Source organism: Malaclemys terrapin, chromosome 1, assembly GCF_027887155.1.
Source record: "Malaclemys terrapin pileata isolate rMalTer1 chromosome 1, rMalTer1.hap1, whole genome shotgun sequence".
NCBI classification, from domain to species: domain Eukaryota; kingdom Metazoa; phylum Chordata; order Testudines; family Emydidae; genus Malaclemys; species Malaclemys terrapin.
Genome location: NC_071505.1, coordinates 69,045,022 through 69,068,342, shown reverse-complemented (window position 1 = coordinate 69,068,342; position 23,321 = coordinate 69,045,022). Strand labels below are relative to the sequence as shown.

At 39.1% G+C, this 23,321-nt stretch overlaps 1 protein-coding gene across 4 annotated transcripts in view; it reads left to right on the top strand.

Moving 5' to 3' along the window:
• The window catches only part of CAPS2 (calcyphosine 2), a 51,118-nt gene that overhangs the window by 4,906 nt on the left and 22,891 nt on the right, over window positions 1-23,321 (top strand). For 2 of the 4 annotated variants that reach the window (XM_054026754.1, XM_054026764.1), the window contains exons 4-14: window positions 1,161-1,206; window positions 1,316-1,441; window positions 2,482-2,514; window positions 5,705-5,890; window positions 10,337-10,459; window positions 15,734-15,801; window positions 17,768-17,887; window positions 19,739-19,813; window positions 20,612-20,707; window positions 20,817-20,910; window positions 22,054-22,169. In XM_054026754.1, the coding sequence (XP_053882729.1) occupies window positions 1,161-1,206; window positions 1,316-1,441; window positions 2,482-2,514; window positions 5,705-5,890; window positions 10,337-10,459; window positions 15,734-15,801; window positions 17,768-17,887; window positions 19,739-19,813; window positions 20,612-20,707; window positions 20,817-20,910; window positions 22,054-22,169 (1,083 nt within the window). The other 2 variants (XM_054026772.1, XM_054026781.1) reach the window with 2 other exon arrangements.

Genomic DNA, 23,321 nt, shown 5'->3' with positions numbered 1-23,321 from the left:
CTGGCCTGTAGGATACATACATTGCAAGTCCCGCTAGCATGGGTGTAAATAGTAGTGTATGTGGTGAGGCACTGCTTAGTGGAGTAAAGATCCCCGTGAATCCTTAGAATATATACTCTACACAGCTCAGAACATGACCCTCCCCCTCCCACTGTTTTTGTCTTGCTGCCTCCCTGCTGCCAGTCTTTCCCTGCTGCAGGGAGCTGTGGGGAAAGCTCTGGCAGGGTGTGACAGCGGGAGCCTTTCCCCACTGCATCCCCCACTGATGCATGTGGCTATTCACCGAAGTGTGAATGCAGCTCACTTTTTTTCTGTGGCATATAACTATCCATACTCTATATGCGCACACCGCCAGTGGTGTGCAATATAGACATAGCCTAGGGTCTGATCCAGCTCCCACTGAAAGTTAAAGGGCGTTGGATTGAACCCAAAGGACACAATCCAGAAAGACGCTGAATGCATCTTCATTAGTGCTGGGTATCTTCAACTCCAGTTTACTTTAGAGGGTGGTAAGGACACTCATTACTTAGTGGGATTGGGACTAAAATGAAGTAAAAGTACAGAATTGCTTTAATATATTTCAATTGACTTTTTAATTTCTTTAAGCTGAATGAAGAGTCGCTATTGGTATGTAATTGTAGTATAGTTGGGACTGTGCTAATTCCTTCCAATTAGTTTTGAAGAGCTGCATTCAAAAAGGATTACTTTTTACTTCCCCATTGCTTCTCTTCTGGCTGATTATGGAGAGGAAAGAATTTGCCACAATACTGTTGTGGTAGAGGGGTAATGAGAAATCCCTGGCTTCTGATCTTGCTGCAGCTGCTCCTAGTGGGGAGCGAAGAGGAGCCAGGATGGTCTTGATAGAACTATCTGAGGCTGGAAGTGAAGATAGGGCCTTCCAGGGGCCCTTTACAGCTGCCAGTGTCCTCTGCAACTGGGGATGAAGAAAGTCTCTGTTACCACTTCCTGAGGTGAAACGAAGGGGGTTGGTAGGGACTTTTGCCAGGTAGGCTCTCTCCAATTATAGTGAAACTGTTTATAGTGAAGATATTTTTGTGAAGGGGAAAAGCACTTCATTATCAGAGGGCTCCCTTGTACTGCAATTGAAAGCAAGAGACTGTATTAAAGAATTACTAAAACCATCTTTTAACTTCCTGCAGGGTGCCATGCCTTGATTTGGGCAAGCTGGGATCTTCAGATGAAGAGGTAATCATGAGTTAGCATTATCTGAAAAGTTTGCAGAAGTTTGTCAAGTCAAAAGATTTATTTTGACTATGAAATAAGTACAAATAATCTTGTTCTCTTTGTGTTTTAGGATGGAGATTCTTACATACCATACAGTAAGAGGTTTCCTCGCATTGGCCCTCCAGATTCATCTTCAACTGTTAGTTGGGGTTCACCATTACAGACTCCTTATGCACAGCATCATCAGACACAACAGGTCAGTTTGCCATTACTGATATCTTAAAAATACTGTCTTTCATGAGAATTGAAGCAAATAAAGCACATCTAATTTCATTACACAATTTAGTTCTTTCCATTTGTGTGATTAAATTAAAAGATAGGAGAGTATTATTGGTCGAAGTGCTTTCTAATGAAAGTGTTTTTTTGTTGTTGTTGTTTTTTTTGCTAGGAAGCTCTTCAGAAATTTCAAATTCTATTTCTTCATCACAGTAACTTTATTGTAGACTGTTGATTTTGCCTACTGACAATTTGTACACTAGTGGTCACTATTGTTAGTAACAATTTGTGAAAGCATCTGAAAATTATGATTGCATTAAGGTAGCATATAACTTTGATTTCTAATTCTAAGCAAATCTTAAGAAAATTGTGAAAATCAGAAAATAATAAATTAACCAAAATAAGAAATAGTTCTTAAACATAAGATATGAAAAATAACTTTTTGTTTACAAATAGCAAATATTTATTTTGTGGAAGAATATGAGTTGATCTTTGCTATGATAGTATATGAATGGCTGAGTGCAGTAACTTCATTATTAACATTTTTCTTCCTTTCTCTTTCAAAGAGAATTGCGAGTTAATTTCAGAGTAATATCTAGTTTGGTTGACAACATAAATGTATATATTTTAAAATAAATCTAAATAGAACATCAGTATTTATTCTTCTCTTTCCGTGCCGAGTACAAACCTAAAATTCTGGAAAAAAAAAACACCCAGCTACACCTAGTTGTTCTAGAAGGAGTATCAATTATTCAGTTTTAACATACTGCTTTCTGGAAAATTCCAGAGTTGTTCAAAATCACTGTCCAAATTACTGAAATTAAGAACACATTTGATAATGACTCTGCTGAGCATTTTTTCAGTCATTGTTATTTGAGAGTGAGAAGAGGTGTCCTTTGAATTTTTCTGTTTTGTTTAACTTCGGAAAAATGTATTTGAAAAATTTTCTTTTGATTCATGCAGCATAGATGGCGATAATTGCTATTTAAAATAACATTTATTTTTTCTTCTATTAAACAGATGGCTAGAAAACATTGTCAGAAGAAAATGGAGGTAAAATAGCTGGAAAAATACATCCTGACAAAATATTAGCAATTGAATAGCAGAGGATTGTGATGTATGATCTGAAAATTAAATAGGTTTTAACTTCTTTGGTATGATAATGAAATGGCTTAGTTGAGAGACTACTTTTAATCTCCTATCACTATATATAGTTAGCATTTGCATTTTGAAACTGTATCAGATGTTATAGTTCTTGTGATTAGAAGAAGGAAAAGGTTCAGGGGTTGCAAAGGTTAATATTCTGAGATTGATATGTGCTCAAGAAGTGGTTTCCCAAACTTCAAACCAATTCAGGATTTGTACAAATTTACAGGATTATTTTCTGTGGTAAGGGTGAGAGGTATATGACAATTTTTAGTAAATTGCATTATATTTCTGTAGTTAAGGAATGGAAGGCATCCTAACCTCCCTATGTGTTTATGTCCGGATGGAAAATTGGAAAACATCCTTTGGTAGTTCTTTTAAAAATATGTAATTTTCTTTAAACCCAAAAACAATTAATACAAAAAGTGAGTCCATATCAGCAGTCTAACCATCTGAGGGCCTGATCATGAGAACATCTATGCACATATGCAGTCCTTAAGCAAATAATCCCTTGAAGTCAATGGGTCACTTGCATGAGTAGTGGTTTCAGGACTGGGTCCTTAGAAAGCAGCACTGTGCTGCCAGTATAGGCTGGAACATTGTTTGGAACAATGTAAAACCTTTTATCACCTCTCAACAATTGTTAATAATACAGCAACTCACATTGATTAATTTAGAACATGGTCATTCACTGTATGAAATGACCACCTATTAGGTCACTTTTTTCCCAATTAGGACACTGCAAACCATATTCTCTCTCTCTCTCCGTCTTTCTCATGCTACACCACACATTTTTTGCCTGCATAGTTATGTTAGCAGAGCCTCCTGGTGCAGATACAGCATGAGCCAACAGAATAGCTAAATCACTTTCCTGTTCGACATTAGCTAAGCCGACAGAAGCACTGTTCCTTTGACATAGTGGCATTTACAACAGGTTTTGCTGTCATAGCTATGTCAGTTAAAGGGTGTGGACTAAGTCTGTATATATGTGTGTCTGTGTGTCTCTCTCTCTCTCTCTCTTGTCCTCTCTAATAACATGCATGTGGTCTTAAGTTGGTCGATGTGAGTTGCTGTGTTCTTATTAGCTGAGTGTATATATCTTTTGCTAGAACTCATTTTTCAAATTGATAATCAGTGAACATCTATTTTACTATGTAAAGTTACCAAAAAGTTGAAATGGCTTTGACTACTTCCCAGTCTCTTATTTTCCTCTTTTTGACTTTCTTTTACCTTTCCTCTCCCTCTTTATCCCCTTAATTGTTTCCCAGATGCCACAGTGATGGATGTGGTATAAGAACCTAAAGAGACTAGATCTCCTGCTCATTCTCCCTCTTTGTTTCTATTCCATCTGAATCTACCTTGAGGAGAAAAGGTAGTCAAGTGCCACTGATATATTTTAACATATTTTTGTGTGTGGCCATGATTTCTGCATTGTTTGCTTCAGATACCTGATTGTAGCAATACTTCCACACGAAATAATAAAAAAAATCATGCTTCCTCTGTAGGAAACTTTATAGGTGAATCTTCCCTAAGAGACTAGGTGGTAGAATAATTTAAATATAGATTTTTTTTTCTTTATTTCTTGGTCATTCCCACACAGTTCTACTGTTACTCCATGGCCTGGTCTACAATGAGATTGACCTAGCTATGTCACTGAGGGCTGTGAAAAATTTCACGCCATGAGTGCCGTAGTAAGGTTGACCTAGTTCCCAATGTAGATGTGGCTAGGTCAGTGGGAGAATTCTTTCATCGACCTAGCTGTTGCCTCCCAGAATTATGGATTTAATTACAGCAACAGAAAAACCCGTTCCATTGCTCTAGGGAGCAGTGCGATAGTGGCTGTAGGGTAGGCATGCTCCAAGGGGGAGGGATAGCTCAGTGGTTTGAGCATTGGCCTGCTAAACCCAGGGTTGTGAGCTCAGTCCTTGAGGGGCCACTTAGGGATCTGGGGCAAAATCAAAATTGGTCCTGCTAGTGAAGGCAGGGGGCTGGACTTGATGACCTTTCAAGGTCCCTTCCAGTTCTAGGAGGTGGGATATCTCCATTTATTTATTTATTTATTTATTTTAATTTATTTTTTAAGTCCTATCTGTAGAACATTCATAAAATCATCAAGTGAGTGGGAAATAATTCCTCACTTTTGCATGTTGTATAGTCTTTTCTACACTTTTCTTGAAAGAGATTCACATCTTCCAATGGAGGCTAGTTTCATAGTGTGAGAAACACTGTTCTAGAACAGGGCTTGGTCTACACTTGAAAGTTATATTGGCATAGAAAAAAACCCTTCTGTCAATGTAAGCTGTGTCTACACTATGGGGCTATGCCAACATGGTACAGTATCTGTGGTGTAGACATACCCAAGGACTGCTGAACTACTTGTGCATGGCCCGCATATGGTTCATAAGGTGACACTGCTGGATCCGCTATTGTTTGGCAGGTGAAAAGTGGTGGTGAAAAATCAGCAAAATCCAATAGGTGCTAGGACCCAGTGAGAGAGACAGGAGAGGAGAAAATAAGCATTTTGGTTCCTCCTCCCACCCTGCTCTTTCTGCTGCTGTTTCTACCCAACCCAGCACAGCACTTGGCTCCAGGAGAGAAACTCAAGAAACTATGTAGCTGGCTCCAAAGCCTTTTCAACTGATGTTGTCCTTGGAGTTGAGCAATGTATAGGGGAAGGTGAGGGAGCAGCACCTCAATGACTGGTCAGTACCACTACAACCCCTGATCTAGATAACCTTTGGCCCCTTCATTCAGCATTCCAAACCAAATATGGGTTCATGCTGTTGCTCCAGTCTCACAGTCCTCTGCATCTGCAAAGGCTGGCAAGAGACCAGGTGGATTTTGGTTTCTGGGTATGGTTGAGAGTTGCTTCATTCGCAGAAGAAAAAACTTCTCTAAGCAAAACAAGAAGAGTTTCATGAGAACAACCTAATGTTGTTATACAACAGTATTTATTTTCTTCTAAATGTTAAGTGTGGTGTCAAGGAACATCAGTCCTTTAACTGTAAAAATGTACTGAATGAGTATAATAATCCTGCTGTTGACATTGTGTATCACAGCAGGAGGCTGTTATTTCTGATTATTCTTTGCTTTTTAGCTTTCTTTGGAGCAAAAGACAATACCGGAAAATCTGCCATCCCCAACAAACAAATACAAACTAAAATATCAGCAGTATGAAGCAGACATGAAAGAGGGATATAAACAGTATTCTCAGAGAACTACAGAAAAGAAAATAAACAATGCCCAGTCTCAGGAATCTTCAAGAAAAACAGCAGATAAAGAGGTAACATATTTTAAACTTGCAGATATACTTTGGTGCTCATCCTCATTAGTATCTGAGCATCTCTAATGTTGAATAGGCATTCAAATAGAGGAAGTCTATTTGAACCCTTTCCTCTTATGAACACTAGAAGCATAAGTCTCCAGTGGGAGAGCAAGTCTGTGCCTTGGGAAGGCACTTCTCTGAGCCAGATGAGCAAGATTTGCATGAGCTATAGATGAGAGTTCTTGTGTGCAATTTTATTAGAAGGAAAATGCATAATTGGTGACTCCAAAAGAGGAAGGATGATGGTAAAAATGTTACATTAGAATGGTGAAGTGCTTTCAATCCTTATTTAAATATGTATATAGAGCCATAACTTTGCATAGTTCACAAAAACAGAAAAAAATAGATTACCATTGCCCTATAGAACTTACAGACAAACAGAAAATAAAAATTAGTAGAAAAAAGGATAATGTGGGGAGAATAGGGAAAGGGGTTAAAATAAATAAAGATAATGTGAACTATTTAGATTGTAAGTTCTGTGCGGGCAGGGAAAGCTTATTCCATGTGTGTATGATACCCAGTACAACAGGGTCCCAAACCCTGATTGGGACTTCTTGGTGCTACCACAATACAAACAATAAATAATAATTGAATTATATTATTAATGAATCTTATAAATTCTGCTATTTAAAAAAAAAGAAGACAGAGGTGGTGTAAAAGATGTGGAGTAGACAGCAGAGGAGTGGAGATCAACAATGGAAAAACAAAATGAAAAAAGTTGCCTTTCATTTTCTTTTGAAGAAAAGGGAGAGGGTGAGAATTCTACAGGTGTGCTGAGCATCATCATTCCAGGTGTGAGGAGAAGCATGAAAAAGACATGAAGGTGGGAGTAGGAGGTGAGCAAGAGGTGTGGAAGGGGATGGCTATTGAAGAGAGAGAGAAACTGGATGAAGCCTTGATCAAAGACGATGAGTTTGAATACCATGGAAAGAGAGAGGAAGCCAATGGGCTACAAAGCAGTGACATGCTTGAAATGACAATGGTGAAGGATAATTTTAGCTGCTGAATATTAATAGAATGGAAAGGAAAAAGTTATGGAGGAGGGAGACTAGTGTCCCAGGCTGAGATGGCTACTGTGTATATTGCTTCATTGTCTTAAAAGGACACTGTCCACTTGAAATCAAATTTTTAAATGTACTTACTAGTGTTCGAAGTAAAACCAAAGAGAATTGAGACAGGAAAAATATCCTTTTTTTTTTTTTTTTCTAATTGTGTTTATTTTGTTCATGTTATAGCACCTTGTCAGTGATAGTGTTTTGTTGATGGTGAGTTTCATTTCCTGCACAAGCACATCATGCTGTCTTGCATCTGGCTAAGAGTAACTCATTTGCATGCTCTACTTCTCCAGGCTCTGCAAGAGAGCATTTATGGGAGCAGCACAATTGAAATTGAAACAGAAAGGATAGCAGGTGGATGTTTTCAAAGAGGAAGAGGAGGGCAAAATAGAGTTGGAGTTGCCAGTGTTTGGTGTTTGCTTTTGGGCCCACTCAAAAGATATTACTAAACATGAGATGAGTAAAACGATTCTTATATATTTTTTTTTTTTAAGTAAAATGAAAAATCAGGCTATTCTGTTTTTAATATCCTGATTTTATCCTCAAGTCTTTAATTATTTTTTTACATCAGTCTTCACTAAAAAAGTTAATTGTAATCAGATGTTTAACAAAGTGAATATTAACAAGGGAGAAGGATCTCTGGTCAGAATAGGAAAAGAACACGTTAAAGAAATACTTAAATAAGCTAGATGTATTCAAGTTGGCAGAGCCTGATGAAATTCACTGTAGAATACTTGAGCTAGCAAAGCAATCTCTGAACCATTAATAATTATTTTCAACAATTATGGAGAACAGCTGAGGTCCCAGAGGACTGGTGATGGGCAAACATAGTACCTATCTTCAAAAAGGGGGAAAAGGAGGTCTTAAGGAATTACGACCTGACAGCCTAGAAAGATAATGGAACAAATGATTAAACCATCAATCTGTTGAAACCTTAGGAATAATAAGGTGAGAAATAATAGCCAACATGGATTTGTCAAGAACAAATCATGCCAAACCACTCTAATTTCCTTCTTTGACAGGGTTACTGGCTTAGTGGAGGGAGGAAGCAGTGCATATGGTATCTCTGGACTTTAGTAAGGCTTTTGACACTGTCCCACATGACATTCTCATCAGTAAATTAGGGAAATATGGTCTAGATGAAATTCCTATAAGGTGGTTGCATAACTGATAACTAGTCTTTGAGTACAGTCTATTAGTGATTCACTGTGAAACTGAGAGGGCATATCAAGTCCTCCAGGGGTAAGTCCTGCATTTGGTACTATTCAAAATTTTAATTCATGACTTAGATAATGGAGAGTATGCTTATAACATTTGTGGATGACATCAACCTGGGAGGGGTTGCAAGCACTTTGGAAGACAGGATTAGAATTCAGAATGATCTCAATATATTGGAGAATTGATCTGAAATCAATCAGATTAAATTCAATAAAGACAAGTGCAAAGTACTACACCTAAGAAGGAAAAATCAAATGCGAAATTGATAATAATTGGCTATGCAGTAGTACTGTAGACACGGATCTTGTGGTTGTAGTTGATCACTACTTGAATATGAGCCAATAATATGTTGCAGTTGCAAAAAAGGCTAATATTCTGCAGTGTATTAATAGGATTATTGTATGTAAGATATGGGAAGTAATTGTTCTGCTCTACCTCTCTCTTGTGAAGCCTCAGGTGGAATACTGTGTCCAGTGCTGGGTGCCACACATTAAGAAAGATATGGACAAATTGGAGAGGGTCTAATGGAAAGCAACAAACGTGATAAAAGGTTTAGAAAACTTGACCGATAAGGAAAGGTTAAAAACAACTAGACATATTCAGTCTTGAGAAAAAAAGACTGAAGAGGAATCTGATAACAACCTTAAAATAAGTTAAGGGTTGTTATAAAGAGAACAGTGATCAATCGTTCTCCATGTCCACTGAAGGTAGGACAAGCAGTAATTGGCTTATTCTGCAGCAAGTGAAATTTAGGTTGGATATTAAGAAGATTTTTCTCACTGAAAGGATAGGGAAGCTCCAGAATAGTTTTCCAAGGGAGGTTGTGAAATCCCATCTTTGGAGGTTTTTAAGAACAGGATGGACAAACACCTCTCAGGGATGGTAGGTCTACTTGGTCCTGCCTCAGCACAGTGGGATGGACTGTATGACCTCTGAGTCCCTTTCAGCCCTACATTTCTATGATTCAGTGAAAAACAATATGTAAAATAGCTGATGAGTCAGTAGTACTCAGAAAAGAATTTGAGGGTTATAGTGGATCACAAACTGAATATGAGTCAGTGTAATACTATGCCAAAAAAGGCAAATGTTGTGGGATATATTAACAAGATGGTTTTATATAAGATATGGAAGGTAATTGTTCTTCTCTACTCTGCACGGGTAAAGCCTGAGCTGGAGTACTGTGCCTAGTTTTGGGCACCACATGTCAAGCAAAATGTGAACAAACTGGAGAGAGTCCAGAAAAGAGCAACAAAACTGATAAGAGGTTTGGAAAACATAATCTATGAGGAAAGACTGAAAGAATTGGACATTTTTAGTCCAAAGAAGAGAAGGTTTAGGGGGAGCATGATAACAGTCATCAAATATATAAAGAGGGTGGTGATCAATTGTTCTCCATGTCCAACAAGGGTGAGACAAGAAGTAATTGGATTAGTTTGTAGCAAGTGAGATTCAGGTTAGATATTAGAAAAAATCCTTTCTAACTGTAAGGATAATTGAACACTAGGTTACTTAAGGAGGTTGTGGAATCTCCATTATTGGAGGTTTTAAGAGCAGGTTAGTCAACGTCTGTCAGGGATGGTCTAAGCATAGTTGGTCCTGTCTCAGTGCAGGGGGATGGACTAGATGACCTCTAGAATTTATAGAAAACACAATCAGATTTTTTTTTTAATCAGTCCCTGAGAACATAAGTAATTGTTTTATGAAAACGTGATCTTTGCATTCAGCATAATTAATTAAAAAAACCCAACTCAGCTTCTGGGGAATTCTTCTGAAAAAAGTCTGTATTTCTTTCCCTTCATTTCTAAATATATTACATTTACCCTGTCCATCCATCTCCTCTTAAGAGCACTGTTAACTTCTGTAAAACTGCAGGAAATGTCTAAGAGAAGTCTAAACCAGCGGTTCTCAAACTGTGGGTCAGCACCCCAAAGTGGGTCACAACACCATTTTAATGGGGTCCCAGGGGTGGCATTAGACTTGCTGGGGTTGTGTAGTAATTTTTATTGTCAGAAGGGAGTCGCGGTGCAATGAAGTTTGAGAATCCCTGATCTAAACCAAAGAAAAATATTTTTGTTTGCTACAATTGATTGTCCATGATGTTGTAAGTAGAATACAGTGTATTTCTTTGTAGGATCCACAGCTTGAGGACAGGACTGATCATGATCTTACGCCTCTTGATGAGAAAGCCCTCTTGCAGCAATGCTATACAAGCAAGCCCTACACAATGCAGCACAGCATAAGGAAGTTAGAAGCTGTAAGTTTCCTGGATGGTATTAAATTGTTATATAAATATTCCTATATATCAAGGCTTGTAGGTATAAATTTTGATATGCTGTAGAAATATAGAAAATCTCATTGATGTTTGTATATATGTGTATGTTAAGATTTTTCTCACTGAAAGGATAGGGAAGCTCCAGAATAGTCTTCCAAGGGAGGTTGTGAAATCCCATCTTTGGAGGTTTTTAAGAACAGGATGGACAAACACCTCTCAGGGATGGTAGGTCTACTTGGTCCTGCCTCAGCACAGTGGGATGGACTGTATGACCTCTGAGTCCCTTTCAGCCCTACATTTCTATGATTCAGTGAAAAACAATATGTAAAATAGCTGGTGAGTCAGCAGTACTCAAAAAAAAAAAATGTTTACATAATATATTTATATTGAATTAAATCCTACATGATCTAGCATTGACAAGGAAATTAACTGGGTGACCTCTCTTCTATTTCTTCTGTGATCTTTTGTCAGAACTGTGCAGAAAAAGCACAAGAACTCTGAGTTTAGGATTATTTCAGCAATGATCAGCAGCCTCCAGGACTTGACTTTTTGCTGGACTACACCAATAAAACAACAAAAAGGCTTGATTTATGGATGATCTGATGTATTGAACTCACTCTGTTGTGATTAAGGACTGTAGCACATAGAATATTTTATCAGAAGGTCTTGAAATAGTTGTTGAACTTGGATATCTCATATACAAAAACACATAAGTACAAAAAGTGAAAGCTGCCAAGGCATCCTTAACTTAGAATTTCAATTTAGAGTTGGTTTGTCATATCCTTAGTGCTTTGAGAGATTTAATATGTAATATATATAATTTGAGTTCTTATCCATACTTTTTTTTCTTTTCTGAAAATATCAGCCCTATTGTCAGTTGTGCATATTTATTTTTAAAAAGCCTTAAAAAGATTCTTAAATATATAATATATGTTAACATTTCCTTTGAGTGTAACTATTATTAATACATACTTTTAAAGGGAAGTTTTTCTGTAATTTCCTTCTGTTCATTGTTTTGCAGTATCAAAAATAATGTAGAGGTAAGTTGTATTTTGAGGAGTATTTTGTATTTGCATTGAGGAGTATTTTGAGGAGATAGCAACCATGATTCAGTCTTCTTTGATTGAAGGTTTGCATCCACAATTGGTCAGTTCGGTCTGTAGTCTAGGAGTACTCTTGGATTCCTCGCTGATGCTGAGCTCTCACATCACAATGGCTGTGAGACTCTGTCCCATCCTGGCGGGTGAAGACCCGCCCTCAGTTATTCATGCCTCCATTACCTCTCGGCTGGACTACAGCAATGCAATATGCCTGGCATGAAACCGTCAGCACTTAGGAAATGCCATGTACAAAACATTGCAGCATATCTCTTCAGCAACACAGGCTACTTTGAGCACATTGCACCTGCCCTACACTCTCTACATCGACTTTCCATAGAATTTTGAACCAAGCTCAGTCTTGGTTCTTATCTTCAAAGCTCTACATAGCCTGGGTCCAGGATACCTAAATGATTGTTTAAAGCTTCTGGGTCAACAACTTTGCTCCTCTGACACAATGGAACTCTCAACAGTAAGAGTAAAGCTCATCTGTGTGGGAGACAGGACCTTCTCTGGAGGTCGTCACAGACTCTGGAAATAACTCCCCCAGTAACCAAGGACTATCACAAACCTCACCAGCTTCCACTCCAAGTGCAATGTACATTTCTTTGACCTTGCCTTCTTTAACATAAACACATAGGAACAGGTACGTCTAAGAAAACAACAACATCCTACAAAACCAAGGCTCACCATTCCACATGCTTCTTCCTCTGGGAAGTGAATGAGAGAACAAACAATACATAACATGTATCTGGTCACCTGGCTTAACACACTGCTGGAAGGCACTCAGATACTATGGTGATGAGTGCAGTATAAAGTCTTGTATATATTTACTATGCAGAATATTTAAATGATCTATAAAAATGAGTGAAATGAGAATTCTCCTGTTTAAGGAAGACCATGGTACAATTTGTGTGATTTGCTCCAAGATGTCACCAATTAGAATTTTGCAGGAGAAGTTGTATTCCTTCTAAATAAAAAGGCTATTTTGCTCACAGTAGAGTTCCTTCCTTTTGTCCTATGACCTCTATTGAAATCAAATACTTGTCTCAATAGCTTTGTAAAAGACCCACCATGAATTTCTCTAACAGCTGGATGAAGGATGCACTAAAAAAGAAAATATGTCTTCTGGCATTAAATTGCAATTCAGATGTTGAAGTTTCACTCTCTAAAATGGGATTCTCCCTTCTCAACATGCACATGGCTTGAGTCTTAGTGTGGAAATCTTTGGGCATTTAGGAAATGCTCCATGGACTACATTTGCAGTTATCACTTTGTCCTGTAGTATACAGACGCTCCCCGGGTAATGCAAACCCGATTTACAAAAATCCGCACTTATGGAAAAAGTTCTGTACATTCCATAAGTGTGGGGTTTTTTTTGTAATTGTTGGGTATATGTTCCTGACTTACGCAAGGTATTCCAGAATGGAACACTTGCTTAAGTCGGGGAGCGTCTGTATAATTACTTTTAACCTATCCCTTGGATCAAGTAATGGGCAAGAATGTATATGTTCAATAACTTAATATAATTCACAGATAATTGTGACACCTGACTGCATCACAGATAAAAAACAAGCATTTGTAATTCAGAAATCCAGAAAGGAAAAAATCTGTTCAGAATAAACAGTTTGTGATGTATTTGAGTTAGCTATTGTGGCAAGTGGTAATTCATACTTACTGGATAGTGTTGGCATCCTTTCGTCTGCAACAGACTGTGGGAATTGCAGCCTATGATATAGATGGTTTGCAATGTCTCAAGTGACTGAATAGTTCAGTCAGAGATTTGCATGATCTTTGCCAGTTATTGAAAATGTATGTGTCTTGGTTGGGAGCTGCTTGCTTCTTATGGGCTCTTTTCTCTTCAAGCTGTAGGAGCCAGCTCCTGTTATGGACTTTGATACCCTGATGGAGATGATGGTACCTCTTGTTACGATCACTTGCCAATATTTCCCATTAGTCAGGATCAATTCCAAATTCCTTCATATCTTGCTTGCATGTGTCTTTATAGCGAAGCTTGGGACGTCCTGTTGTTCTAGTTCCCTCTGATACCCAAGGACATGTTATACGGGGAGCTATCTGTCCATCCTCCAACCTACTCAGATGGCCCAGCTAGCGCAGTCATCTTTGCTTGAGCAGGGATGTCACACTTGGTAAATTTGCCCTTTGAAGAACCTCTGCATTGGTGACTGTATCTTGCCATTTGGTATTGAATATGCGGTGTAAACAACGTAGGTGGAAACTGTTTAAACTTTTCTCCTGATGAGCAAAAGTTGTCCATGTTTCCCCACTATACCATGAGAGTGCTGAGGATGCAAGCATTTTGGTACACTAGCATTTTGGTCTTGATGGTAAGCTTTGAGTTGTTCCATGCTCTTTTAGTTAGTCTGCTAAAGGTGGCGCAGCCTTTCCAATGCTAACATTTAGTTCTTCATCCAGTGAGAGGTTGGCAGTCACTGTAGAACTTAAATAGCTTATTTTTTGGACTACTTCTAACTGGTTTGCATTTGAGGTAATTGAAGGATCTTGTGGAACTCCCTGTTCTAATACAACCATTTTCTTGGTCGTGAGAGCAAATGCCTGACAAGCACTTGAAAGGCCTTCCTTGAGTTCTTGTAGTAGATCTTCATTATGGGCTATGAGGGCAGCATCAGTGAATAGAAGTTTCCTGGTTAGCACCTTTTTGACTTCGGTCTTTGACTTAAGTTGAGACAGGTTGAAGAGTTTCCCATCTGATCTTGTGTGGAGAAACACTCCATCTTTCATGTCCTTAAACGCACAATTCAAGAGTACTGAGAAGAAGATTCCAAAGCGTGTAGGGGCAAGAACATATCCTTGCTTCACTCTGTTTTTCATCTCAAAGCTGTCCGAAGTGGACCCACCAAACTGGACAGTTGTTTTCATGTTGGTGTGGAATGAACGTATAAGACTTAACAGGGTTGGTAGGCATCCTATCTTTTCTAGTATTGCAAATAGACCGGCTCTGCTGACTGTGTCAAATGCTTTGGTTAGGCCCACAAAGGCGATGTACAATGGTCTATGCAGAGAGAAAACTGACTTACTGGGAGACTTGTGAATTAAACCCTTTACAACTTAACCCTATAACAATTTTGGTAAAGTTAGTGATTATCCTTTAAAATTATCTGGTGTTTGATTGGCAACCAGTTTTTCATCCTCTTCAACTATAGTAGACCTTGGTCTATATAGAATTTGGCTTGCGCATGTAAAAATGCCTACCTGGGAAATCTTCTCTCAATCACAGATTGTTTCTGTATTTAGCACATTAGTGAAATAGAGTTGCACTAAGATAAAGGGAGTCACAGCTGATCAAAGATAGAGATAGATAACTAATCACAGGCATGCAGATTGGGTTGGGAGTTTACATAAAAAACACGGAACAATGTCTTTGTCTTCCCATGAAAACCAGCTATATAAATGTCATGGAAATAAGGGCAAACCTAAATGCAGTAGAGAAGTTCAGAAATTGGATATATATTAAATGATAGGGTTTTGCCAGAGAGTAAAACCCACTGCCAGCAAGGAAGAATAGTTGGGATAATCTCTCCAATGAATAGGGTGATTCCTATAAGACTCTTCCAATTGTCATATATCCAAGGAGGCGAATATTCCAGCACATAGCTGACCTGCTTTCAAATAAATAATTGAGAGTGGACAATAAATCATAAAAAAATCTTTCACCAGACAAAATCAAATTGGTAGAGGTAAATCTTCATTGCTTCAAATCATAATTTGTATCTGCACTGATTCCTAAGATACATTGGACGGGGAGGGAAGATTCTCTTATGCTTTGTCCCACTTAAATAATACACTTACTGAAAGTAATGTGAGAGCAAATATAAAGAAATCTGGCCCTCTGCATAAATGTTAGATTTCTCTTTTATATGTAGACAATAAAATTACACAGAACTAGTGCATATGTAAACAGTTTAACTATATCAGAATGCATTATATGGCTCTAATTTAACTGAACCTCATTCACCGTATAATTTTCTTGATTTAAAAAAAAAAAAAAGATAAGGTGAGATAGTGAAATGACACATATGAAAAATTCCATATTGCTTAACTGCATCTTCTGAAGATCATCTTATTTTCTGAAGTGTTTATTGTATCTCATAGGCTCTTAATGGGTTTTTCATTTCAGGAGGATGTAGCTGCAGAGAGGAGAAAGCAAACTGTAGTAGAGCAAGTGATGGTGGATCAGTTATCTAGGTAAGAGAATATACAAAGTATAATTACAAGTTAACACTGTAGAAGAATCAACTATTTGAAAGTGTGCCCTACCTTGTAAAGGAAGTATTATTTTATTTTATTTAAAATTTGTGAACATTCTTTAAATTCTTCAATTTTTTTGTAAAACTTCTGTGATGAAAATGATCAACCTTCTAATTTTAAATGCCGTAAGTATGATCTAAGTATCTCTCAGAAGAATTAAAAATGTGTTAACACTTGCACCCTAATTTTAGTGTTTTACAGTAGCACACTCTTGAGAGCTAATCTGCATGCTTTTTTGCAAAATACATTGGTGCCTTTTGTAATACATTATACTTCTTTAGTGCCTTTCTTCTGAGAAACTCACATTTTAAAACAGTAATGAATTAATCAGTACAACACTCCTTTGAAGTAAGACAATATTGTTCCAGTTTTACGGAGTTGGCTCTGAGAGATTGAATTGGACAATGTCACACAATTAGGCAGTTAACACCCATGGGTTGGCAGGTCTTTGAAGCACTGTAGACAGCATTTCAGTGCCTTGAAGGAGGAAGGATCTTGTGATTTTTGTTTGGTGACCCTCACTAGGCAGTATAAGTAACAGCATTGACTGTCTCTGGAAAGAACCACAGGAAAGTGATAGAGCCTTTGCGGGGGACAGAGGGAATGAAAAGAACTTTGTGCTGCTTCAGATTGCAAAATACATTTGAATTTTTTTCTTATTTAAAAGTATATGTGATGAAACACAGTAAGATGTGCACTAACGGACCATTCTTGCATTTCTGTGTGCTTGAAGCAGGGCCGGATCTAGGCACCAGCATTCCAAGCATGTGTTTGGGGCGGCACTTTTCAAGGGGTGGCACTCCGTGGTTTTTTGTTTGTTTGTTTTTGTCTTGCCACTCAGACCAGCGTGTCTGGCTTCGCGCAGCGCCAGACACGCTGCTGCATACATGCTGCCATGCTCCCCTGCGGAGCCCTAGCCCCCCCCCACCCCCAGCACCTGCCTTCCAGATTTGAACACCTCAAAATTCAGGAGTGCTCAAGCTCAGTTTGGGCGGCTGTTACTTCATTTCTCCCAAATCAAATATACTGATCCACTGTAACTTGCTGTAGAAAAAGTAGGATAAAATTGAGCAAGAAATGCTTCCCAGTGGTTATTAGGACTGGAATTGCTATTTTCAACAGCCATTGCCTTTTTTTTGTTTGTTTGCTTTAAAAAGAAGACAGTGATATTGCATCGGCAAATTCCCCATAGAAAGAAAGAGTGGAACAAAAGAATAATAAAGGCACCTCAACTTTTCCTCATTTATGTAGGACAGTCTTATAATATGCATCCAGATATCCTCCAATCACACAAGCTGAAAATTGTTCCACTTTACTGCAGTTCTGTAACCATATGGGAACCTGTCTGTGTTCTGTGCACATCTAAAATTCCTGCTGAATGACCTGCCCTGGGAGCAAGTTACCAGTGACCCAGGGCTGCGGCGGAGGGAGGGTGCAGGTGGGGGGGCTAGGGCTGCAGGAGGTGTGTGTGGGGGGTAGGGGAACCCAGAGCTGGGGCGACAGGGTGTGTGTGTGTGGAGGGGGGGGCGGGGGGAGAGCCCAGGGCTGGGGCGGCAGGGGGGTGCGGTGGGGGGTGGGGGTGAGAGCCCAGGGCTGGGGAGGCAGGGGGATGCGGCGAGGAGCCCAGGGATGGGATGGGGGGCAGCCAAATTTTTTTTGCTTGGAGCGGCAAAAAACCTAGAGCCGGCCCTGCATCTGAGGACCTGATATATTTGGAGGGATCAGCTTTGCTAGTTATTAATTGCTGTGGGTAAAATGTGCTCAGTAGCTCCTCTCTTCCCCCCCCCCATAGTTTCTTATGTGCCCCAGAATACATTCCGCGCACACACACGGGAAGGGGCGCTCCCCAGTTTGAGAACTTTTGCCAAAGAGTAATGTTGCTTTGTTTATTTTTTTTGGTCAGGGCTGTAATAAGTGACCCAGAGCAAAGTACAAATATTGGTACTTACCAGAGAGATTGGACCTTTGCAGGTCTTGGGACAGCACCATTGCGCTTTAGAAAAAGAACATTACATGAAACAAAGTAAGTTTTCTTTTGCGGTGGTGGTTTGGAGTTTTTTGAGCCACGGACTTATAGCTGTAATTTCAACCAGTCGTAACTTTAGCAAAACCGATTCCTTTCAGGCTGAAACTTTTCGTGCTTGGTCTTTCTCGCTTTCTTTCTCTTTTTTTTTTTTTCTTTCTTTCTTTCTTTTGCCAAGTGTAGTAAAGTTTGTTCCATCCAGTTTTAGAGATGCAAAAACAAGATCAGTGAGTTCTTTGAGTACTGCCTGTATGATCTTCATTATGTCTGTTTTGTATGTCTGGGATAAACCAGGTTGGAACTTTCTAGTTAGTAGTGTCTGTTTCACACACATCTTACATGTGTTCTCGTGCTCCAAAAGGTGCACAGCTCCAACTGTTCATTTACTTCTGACCACTGTAGGAAGTAAGCAGGAGCTCAAGGGTGGCCTTTGCTAGCCCCATCAACCCCACTTTATGGAAAGGTTGGGATTTTTGCTTATATATGCAGTCTTGGAGGTATGATATTTAATATTAGTTATTGCTACACTTTGACAGTTTTTTTTGTCTCTTTAGTTGTTTTTGGTTTTAAGCCTTCCTCATGCCGTTTCATGTATTTTATCCACTACAATGGCTTCAAGCCATGCCTTCCTGCAGTGGTACTATGGCTGTCACAGATAAATGTGCCTTTTCTGCCTCAGGGAATGATGTTTTCCTGATGATTCTTTGAGTGTAAAGATTTACCAAAAGCACATGTAGAATGTGAAAAAAAATCTTAAACTTAAAGGCTCCAGTATTGAATGCCACTTCAGTGTTGAGATAAAGTAGAAGGTTTGTTAAGTTCTTAAGGGACTATTTTTCTGAGTCATGCTTTTCCAGCATTGGTTTTCTTTGAGAGAGCCAAGGAAAATGAAGAAAAAGAGTCAACAGATTTGTAACTCTTCTTAGCACAACTAAATAACAGTGATGGGATGTCCACCCCGCATAGGTCTGACCAGGGTTAAGGTGGCCAATTAACTGCCCAGGCTGTACCTGGAGGAGGAGCCAGGGTGCAGAGAACTAAGTGATTGCAAGCAGGCCCACCTATGCAGGAACAGGCAGGGCCTATAAAGCCAGGTAGGGGGCTACAGATGGCGGCTGCTGAGAAAGGGCAGTCACTCCCTGGGAAGAGGGAGGAATGCTTGCGGGGCTGCTGGGAAACGCTTCAGGAAGACAGGCAGAAGTCACTTTCTGGGAAGAAGGAGGAAGCTTTTGAGCTGGTACACCCAGAGAAAGAAGGGGAACCATGGTGTAGGAAGCAGTCCAGGAGCAGTGAGGCCAGAGAGTAGAAGCCCAGAACTGCTGAGCTGGACTGAAACCCGGAGAAGAGGGCAGACCCGGGTTCCCCTAGCAGCTGCCGAGTGTGTGGCACAGAACTGAGGCAGTGAATGAGAGGACTGCTGATGGACTGTATCCCGGAATGGGGAATGCTGAGTGATCTAGCTGGAGAGCTAAGTCACAAAGAAGATGCTGTGGGTCCTGGAGCGAGAGGAGCTGCAGACCAGAGTCAGGGTGACCGCATGCAAACTGTGGACTGAGGCGTTGTCTTCCAGAGCTAATCACCAGAGTGACCAGGAGGAGGCGCCAGACCTGCAGTGAGTGGAGCACCCCGTGACAATAACATTAACCCCAAAGATATCCAGACTTGCTCTTCCTGCATTCCAGCTCTTTCATCTGCTTTATGACTCAATTGCAAAGAGTAACCTGGATCAACTCATAACTAGGTTACCACAATGCAGGTTTATTGGTAGTTCTAGAAATGATTGATATTTAATGCAAAATTTTACATTTTTGGAATATATCTGTTGATAAATGTCATGAATTCTTTTAACAGAATAAGGACCAGGTCAGCATTAACTGAAAATGTGCTTTCTAATAAGTTACGCTTTGATGGCAGAATTATATCAAGGTAATCATAAATGTCATAGAACTCCTTTTTAAATCTGTGAGTAATGAATTATTTTCTTTTGCATATTGGAATAATTGCAGTATATTCCACATCTGTTTAGAAGTATGTGCTTATAATATGTACATTAGAGCCCTGTGTGGAACTAGAGTAGAGCCTTGCAGCGAGACTGGGATCTCGCAGGTCCCACAGGACCTGCTCCATAATAGCAGGAGCGGGTGGGAGTGAGATTAAAAATAGTCCAATGCAGGGCTCTATTGTACATTACAGACATATGTGTAATTTTAATTTTCTTAAGGGGCTGTTATATGATGACATAGTTTAGAACAGCCCTGAGTCTCATTTGACCCAAGAATCAGGGTTACATAAAGGACTCCTTTCTGATGTCTTTTGCTGCAGCCAGTGCTTTCTGGATGCAGCTGAGCATTCAGCCCATTAATTTCAGAGATCATGATGAACATAGCTGGTCCTAATACATGTAATCTGTTGGTTGAGTTGTGAAAACTCTTTCTGAATGTGGATTATGGAAAGCATTTTAGACAAATAGCCTAAAATTTAATTTAGATATATGGCTGGATCCATAAGCTACATTGAACAATATTTCAAATTAAACTAAAGCAATCAAAACCAGTAATATTCTTAAAATAATGATTATAATAATATTGTAGGGCATTTGCCATTGAACTGCTACTAAAGATGCATATTTCAAAATAGTGATATACTCATCCCATTTCAGTTTGAAATAGATTACATTGAAATAGATTACAAAACTCTAATATTGCTTTTCAATTACTGTTGTAGGAATGGGCGCGATGCTTGCAGAGAGCTGATTGGATTCTTTTTTATGTATGACAGATCTCTTACTGTATATGAATATCGACAGTTTGGAAAAAATAGGTAGGATAAATAACTGTTAAAAATTCTCAAGAAAAAGTTCTCCAGAATATATCCAGAATAATTTACTTTCAAGTTTAATTATTTAAATTTATTTTAAATCATCTCACAGAACAAATGCCTTACCTTTCATTCAGAAAGGAGTTTATAGTCATCAGCATGGACCAAGAAAAGGACAACAATATGATCTTAGTGACTTTTATGTTGTAAGTATTTTTCTATTGAAAATATATCAACTTTGCTGATGATTTGGAAATGCCACTTGGGTTGTTTGAATTCTGGGCTGAAGCAATGACTCTAATCTAGCATTCAAGGGACTGGTCCAAAGTATGCTGCAGTCAATGGAAGTCTTTCCATTAACTTCAGCTTCTTTGGTTGAGGCCCTAAGTCTTAAAGAGTCTGGACTAGAGATGGTCAGGAATTTTCAACTAACTAATTTTTCGTTGGAAAATGCCAGTTTGTCAAAACCAAAACTTTTTGTGGAAACATGTCAATTTCAGTGAAAGTTTATTTGAAACTGATTTCTCAGGTTAGGATGGAATGTTGAGGGAGATCGACACGCAGAATAGCCAATAGCCCAATGGTTAGGGCATTCAGCTGCGATGTGGGAGACTCAGGTTTAGGTCCCTGCTCCAAATCAGGCAGAGCAGGGACTTGAACCGGGGTTGCACATATCCCAGATGAGTGCCCTAACCATTGGGCTACTATTCTGGGATGGATGCTCTCATTTTTTTTGCAAAAATTTTGAAAGGTTTTTGTTTTTTATATTGTGAAACAGTAAATGCATTGAAATCTTAGATTTTTACAGGATGGGAAAACCCTTTCACTCCCACCTCTAGTCTGGACATGTCCTATATATAAAAGCACCCAGCCAAATACTAGAGATGTCAGTGGTAGTCTCAAAACAGGCTGCATGTTCTACTTTTTTCCACCAGAGGGCACAAAGCTGCAGCTGGGAAAGGGTTTGTAAACATATATTTTACAAAAGTGAGTAACTGTGAAAGGGAAGAGGGCCCTGATGACCAAGGAGAACAAAGTTGTGAGTTAGATCTCATTAGGTATGTGGCAGACATGTAAATTCTGATGGGAATTAATGTTCATTCCATATAAGTACAGCTGCTAGCATAGAATTTGACTTACTGATTCTCTTAACTTTTAAAATCTCATGTTTTGTGTTTTAAATTACAATACTGAACTAGAAATGTGTTCCATATTCTAATTGTATCCTAAAATAGCACTTTTTTTCTGTTAAAATTTTAAAAATTCTAGTTCTTCATGAATTTCTTGTATAGTATATTTTATAGAATATACAGCTTGCTTGTAAATCGTTCATTTGTTATTACCTACAGGGTGCTAACCTGACTTTTCTGAGTTGCAATCTTAGCCTTCCAGAAAGCATTAAACAGAACCCAATACTTACCCTTCGTGTCTCAAATATTGATGAAGCTGCAATTGACATTCTAAAGTAAGTGCAATGGACTAGCTTTTCTGATTAGTTTTCCTTTTTTGCAAATATCTTCCCAAATGAAGAATTTATATACAAGCTTTAAACAAATACATTTTATTCATGCTGCTAAAAGTTTCTGCATTTAGGCTCTTATTAGGAAGCACTAGACATCTGAATGAATGGTTTTGAAGTAACGTACAAAGGAGCCTTTAACAGTTTATTGTGGGGGAGAGAACAGTTGTAAAATAAAAGATTTCTATTCCTTAAAGGTCTTATTCTCTGCATTTTGGTGTTGAACTTGAACTTAAAGACAAATTAGATAGGTTTTAATATATGATTTCTATCTTTCTGATGGTAATAGCTTTGATTACTTCATTTGAAAGAATAAATGTTCCGCTTCCTACCTTAAGGGAAAGAAAGCCAAAAAACTGAAAGAAAAGAAAGGAATACGATGTAACTGGTGCATTTCCCTAACAATAAGATATTTCTTATGGTGCCAGGTTGGGAAACCTGAAAGCCAGAGAATGTAACCATGTAGTCTCTCTCTAGTCCTTGTCATCTTTGTCAATGCAGACTAATAAAGGTTTGACTATCTTGGCTAGATTTGGCCCTTCGCTGACTTCACCAGCATGGCTGAATGTGGCAAAGAATGGCTAAGAATGTCACTTAGAGGATTTAATATTTTTTGCCACTGAGTCACTGACTTTGGCAGGAGCGGCGCCAGGGTTTTTGCTGCCCTAGGCGGCAGTGCTCCTCCACAGTAATCGGCGGCAGCTCCTCCTCTGAAGCTGCGTTCTCGGCGGCGGGGGTCCTTCCGCTCCAGGTCTTCGGGGCACTTAGGTGGCGGGTCCCGGAGCGAGTGAAGCCCCTCGCTGCCAAAATTCCGCAAAGGGCCGCGAAATGCCGCTCCCCACATCCTGCCGCCCTAGGCGACTGCCTAGGGTCGCCTAGTGGAAGCACCGGCCATGGACTTTGGAGTGTACCTAATGAGCAGTGAGTGACATTTCTGGTTTAGAAGATAACTTGAATAAACATCTATAACTTTTTCATAATGAAATGTGAGTAATCTTGATACATTTCACTAAGAATGTAGGGACTGGTTGTGTCCTTAAGAGAAACTCTGTACATGGATCTTTCCCCTTCCCCACAGAAAGGAGACTCAGCCACCTG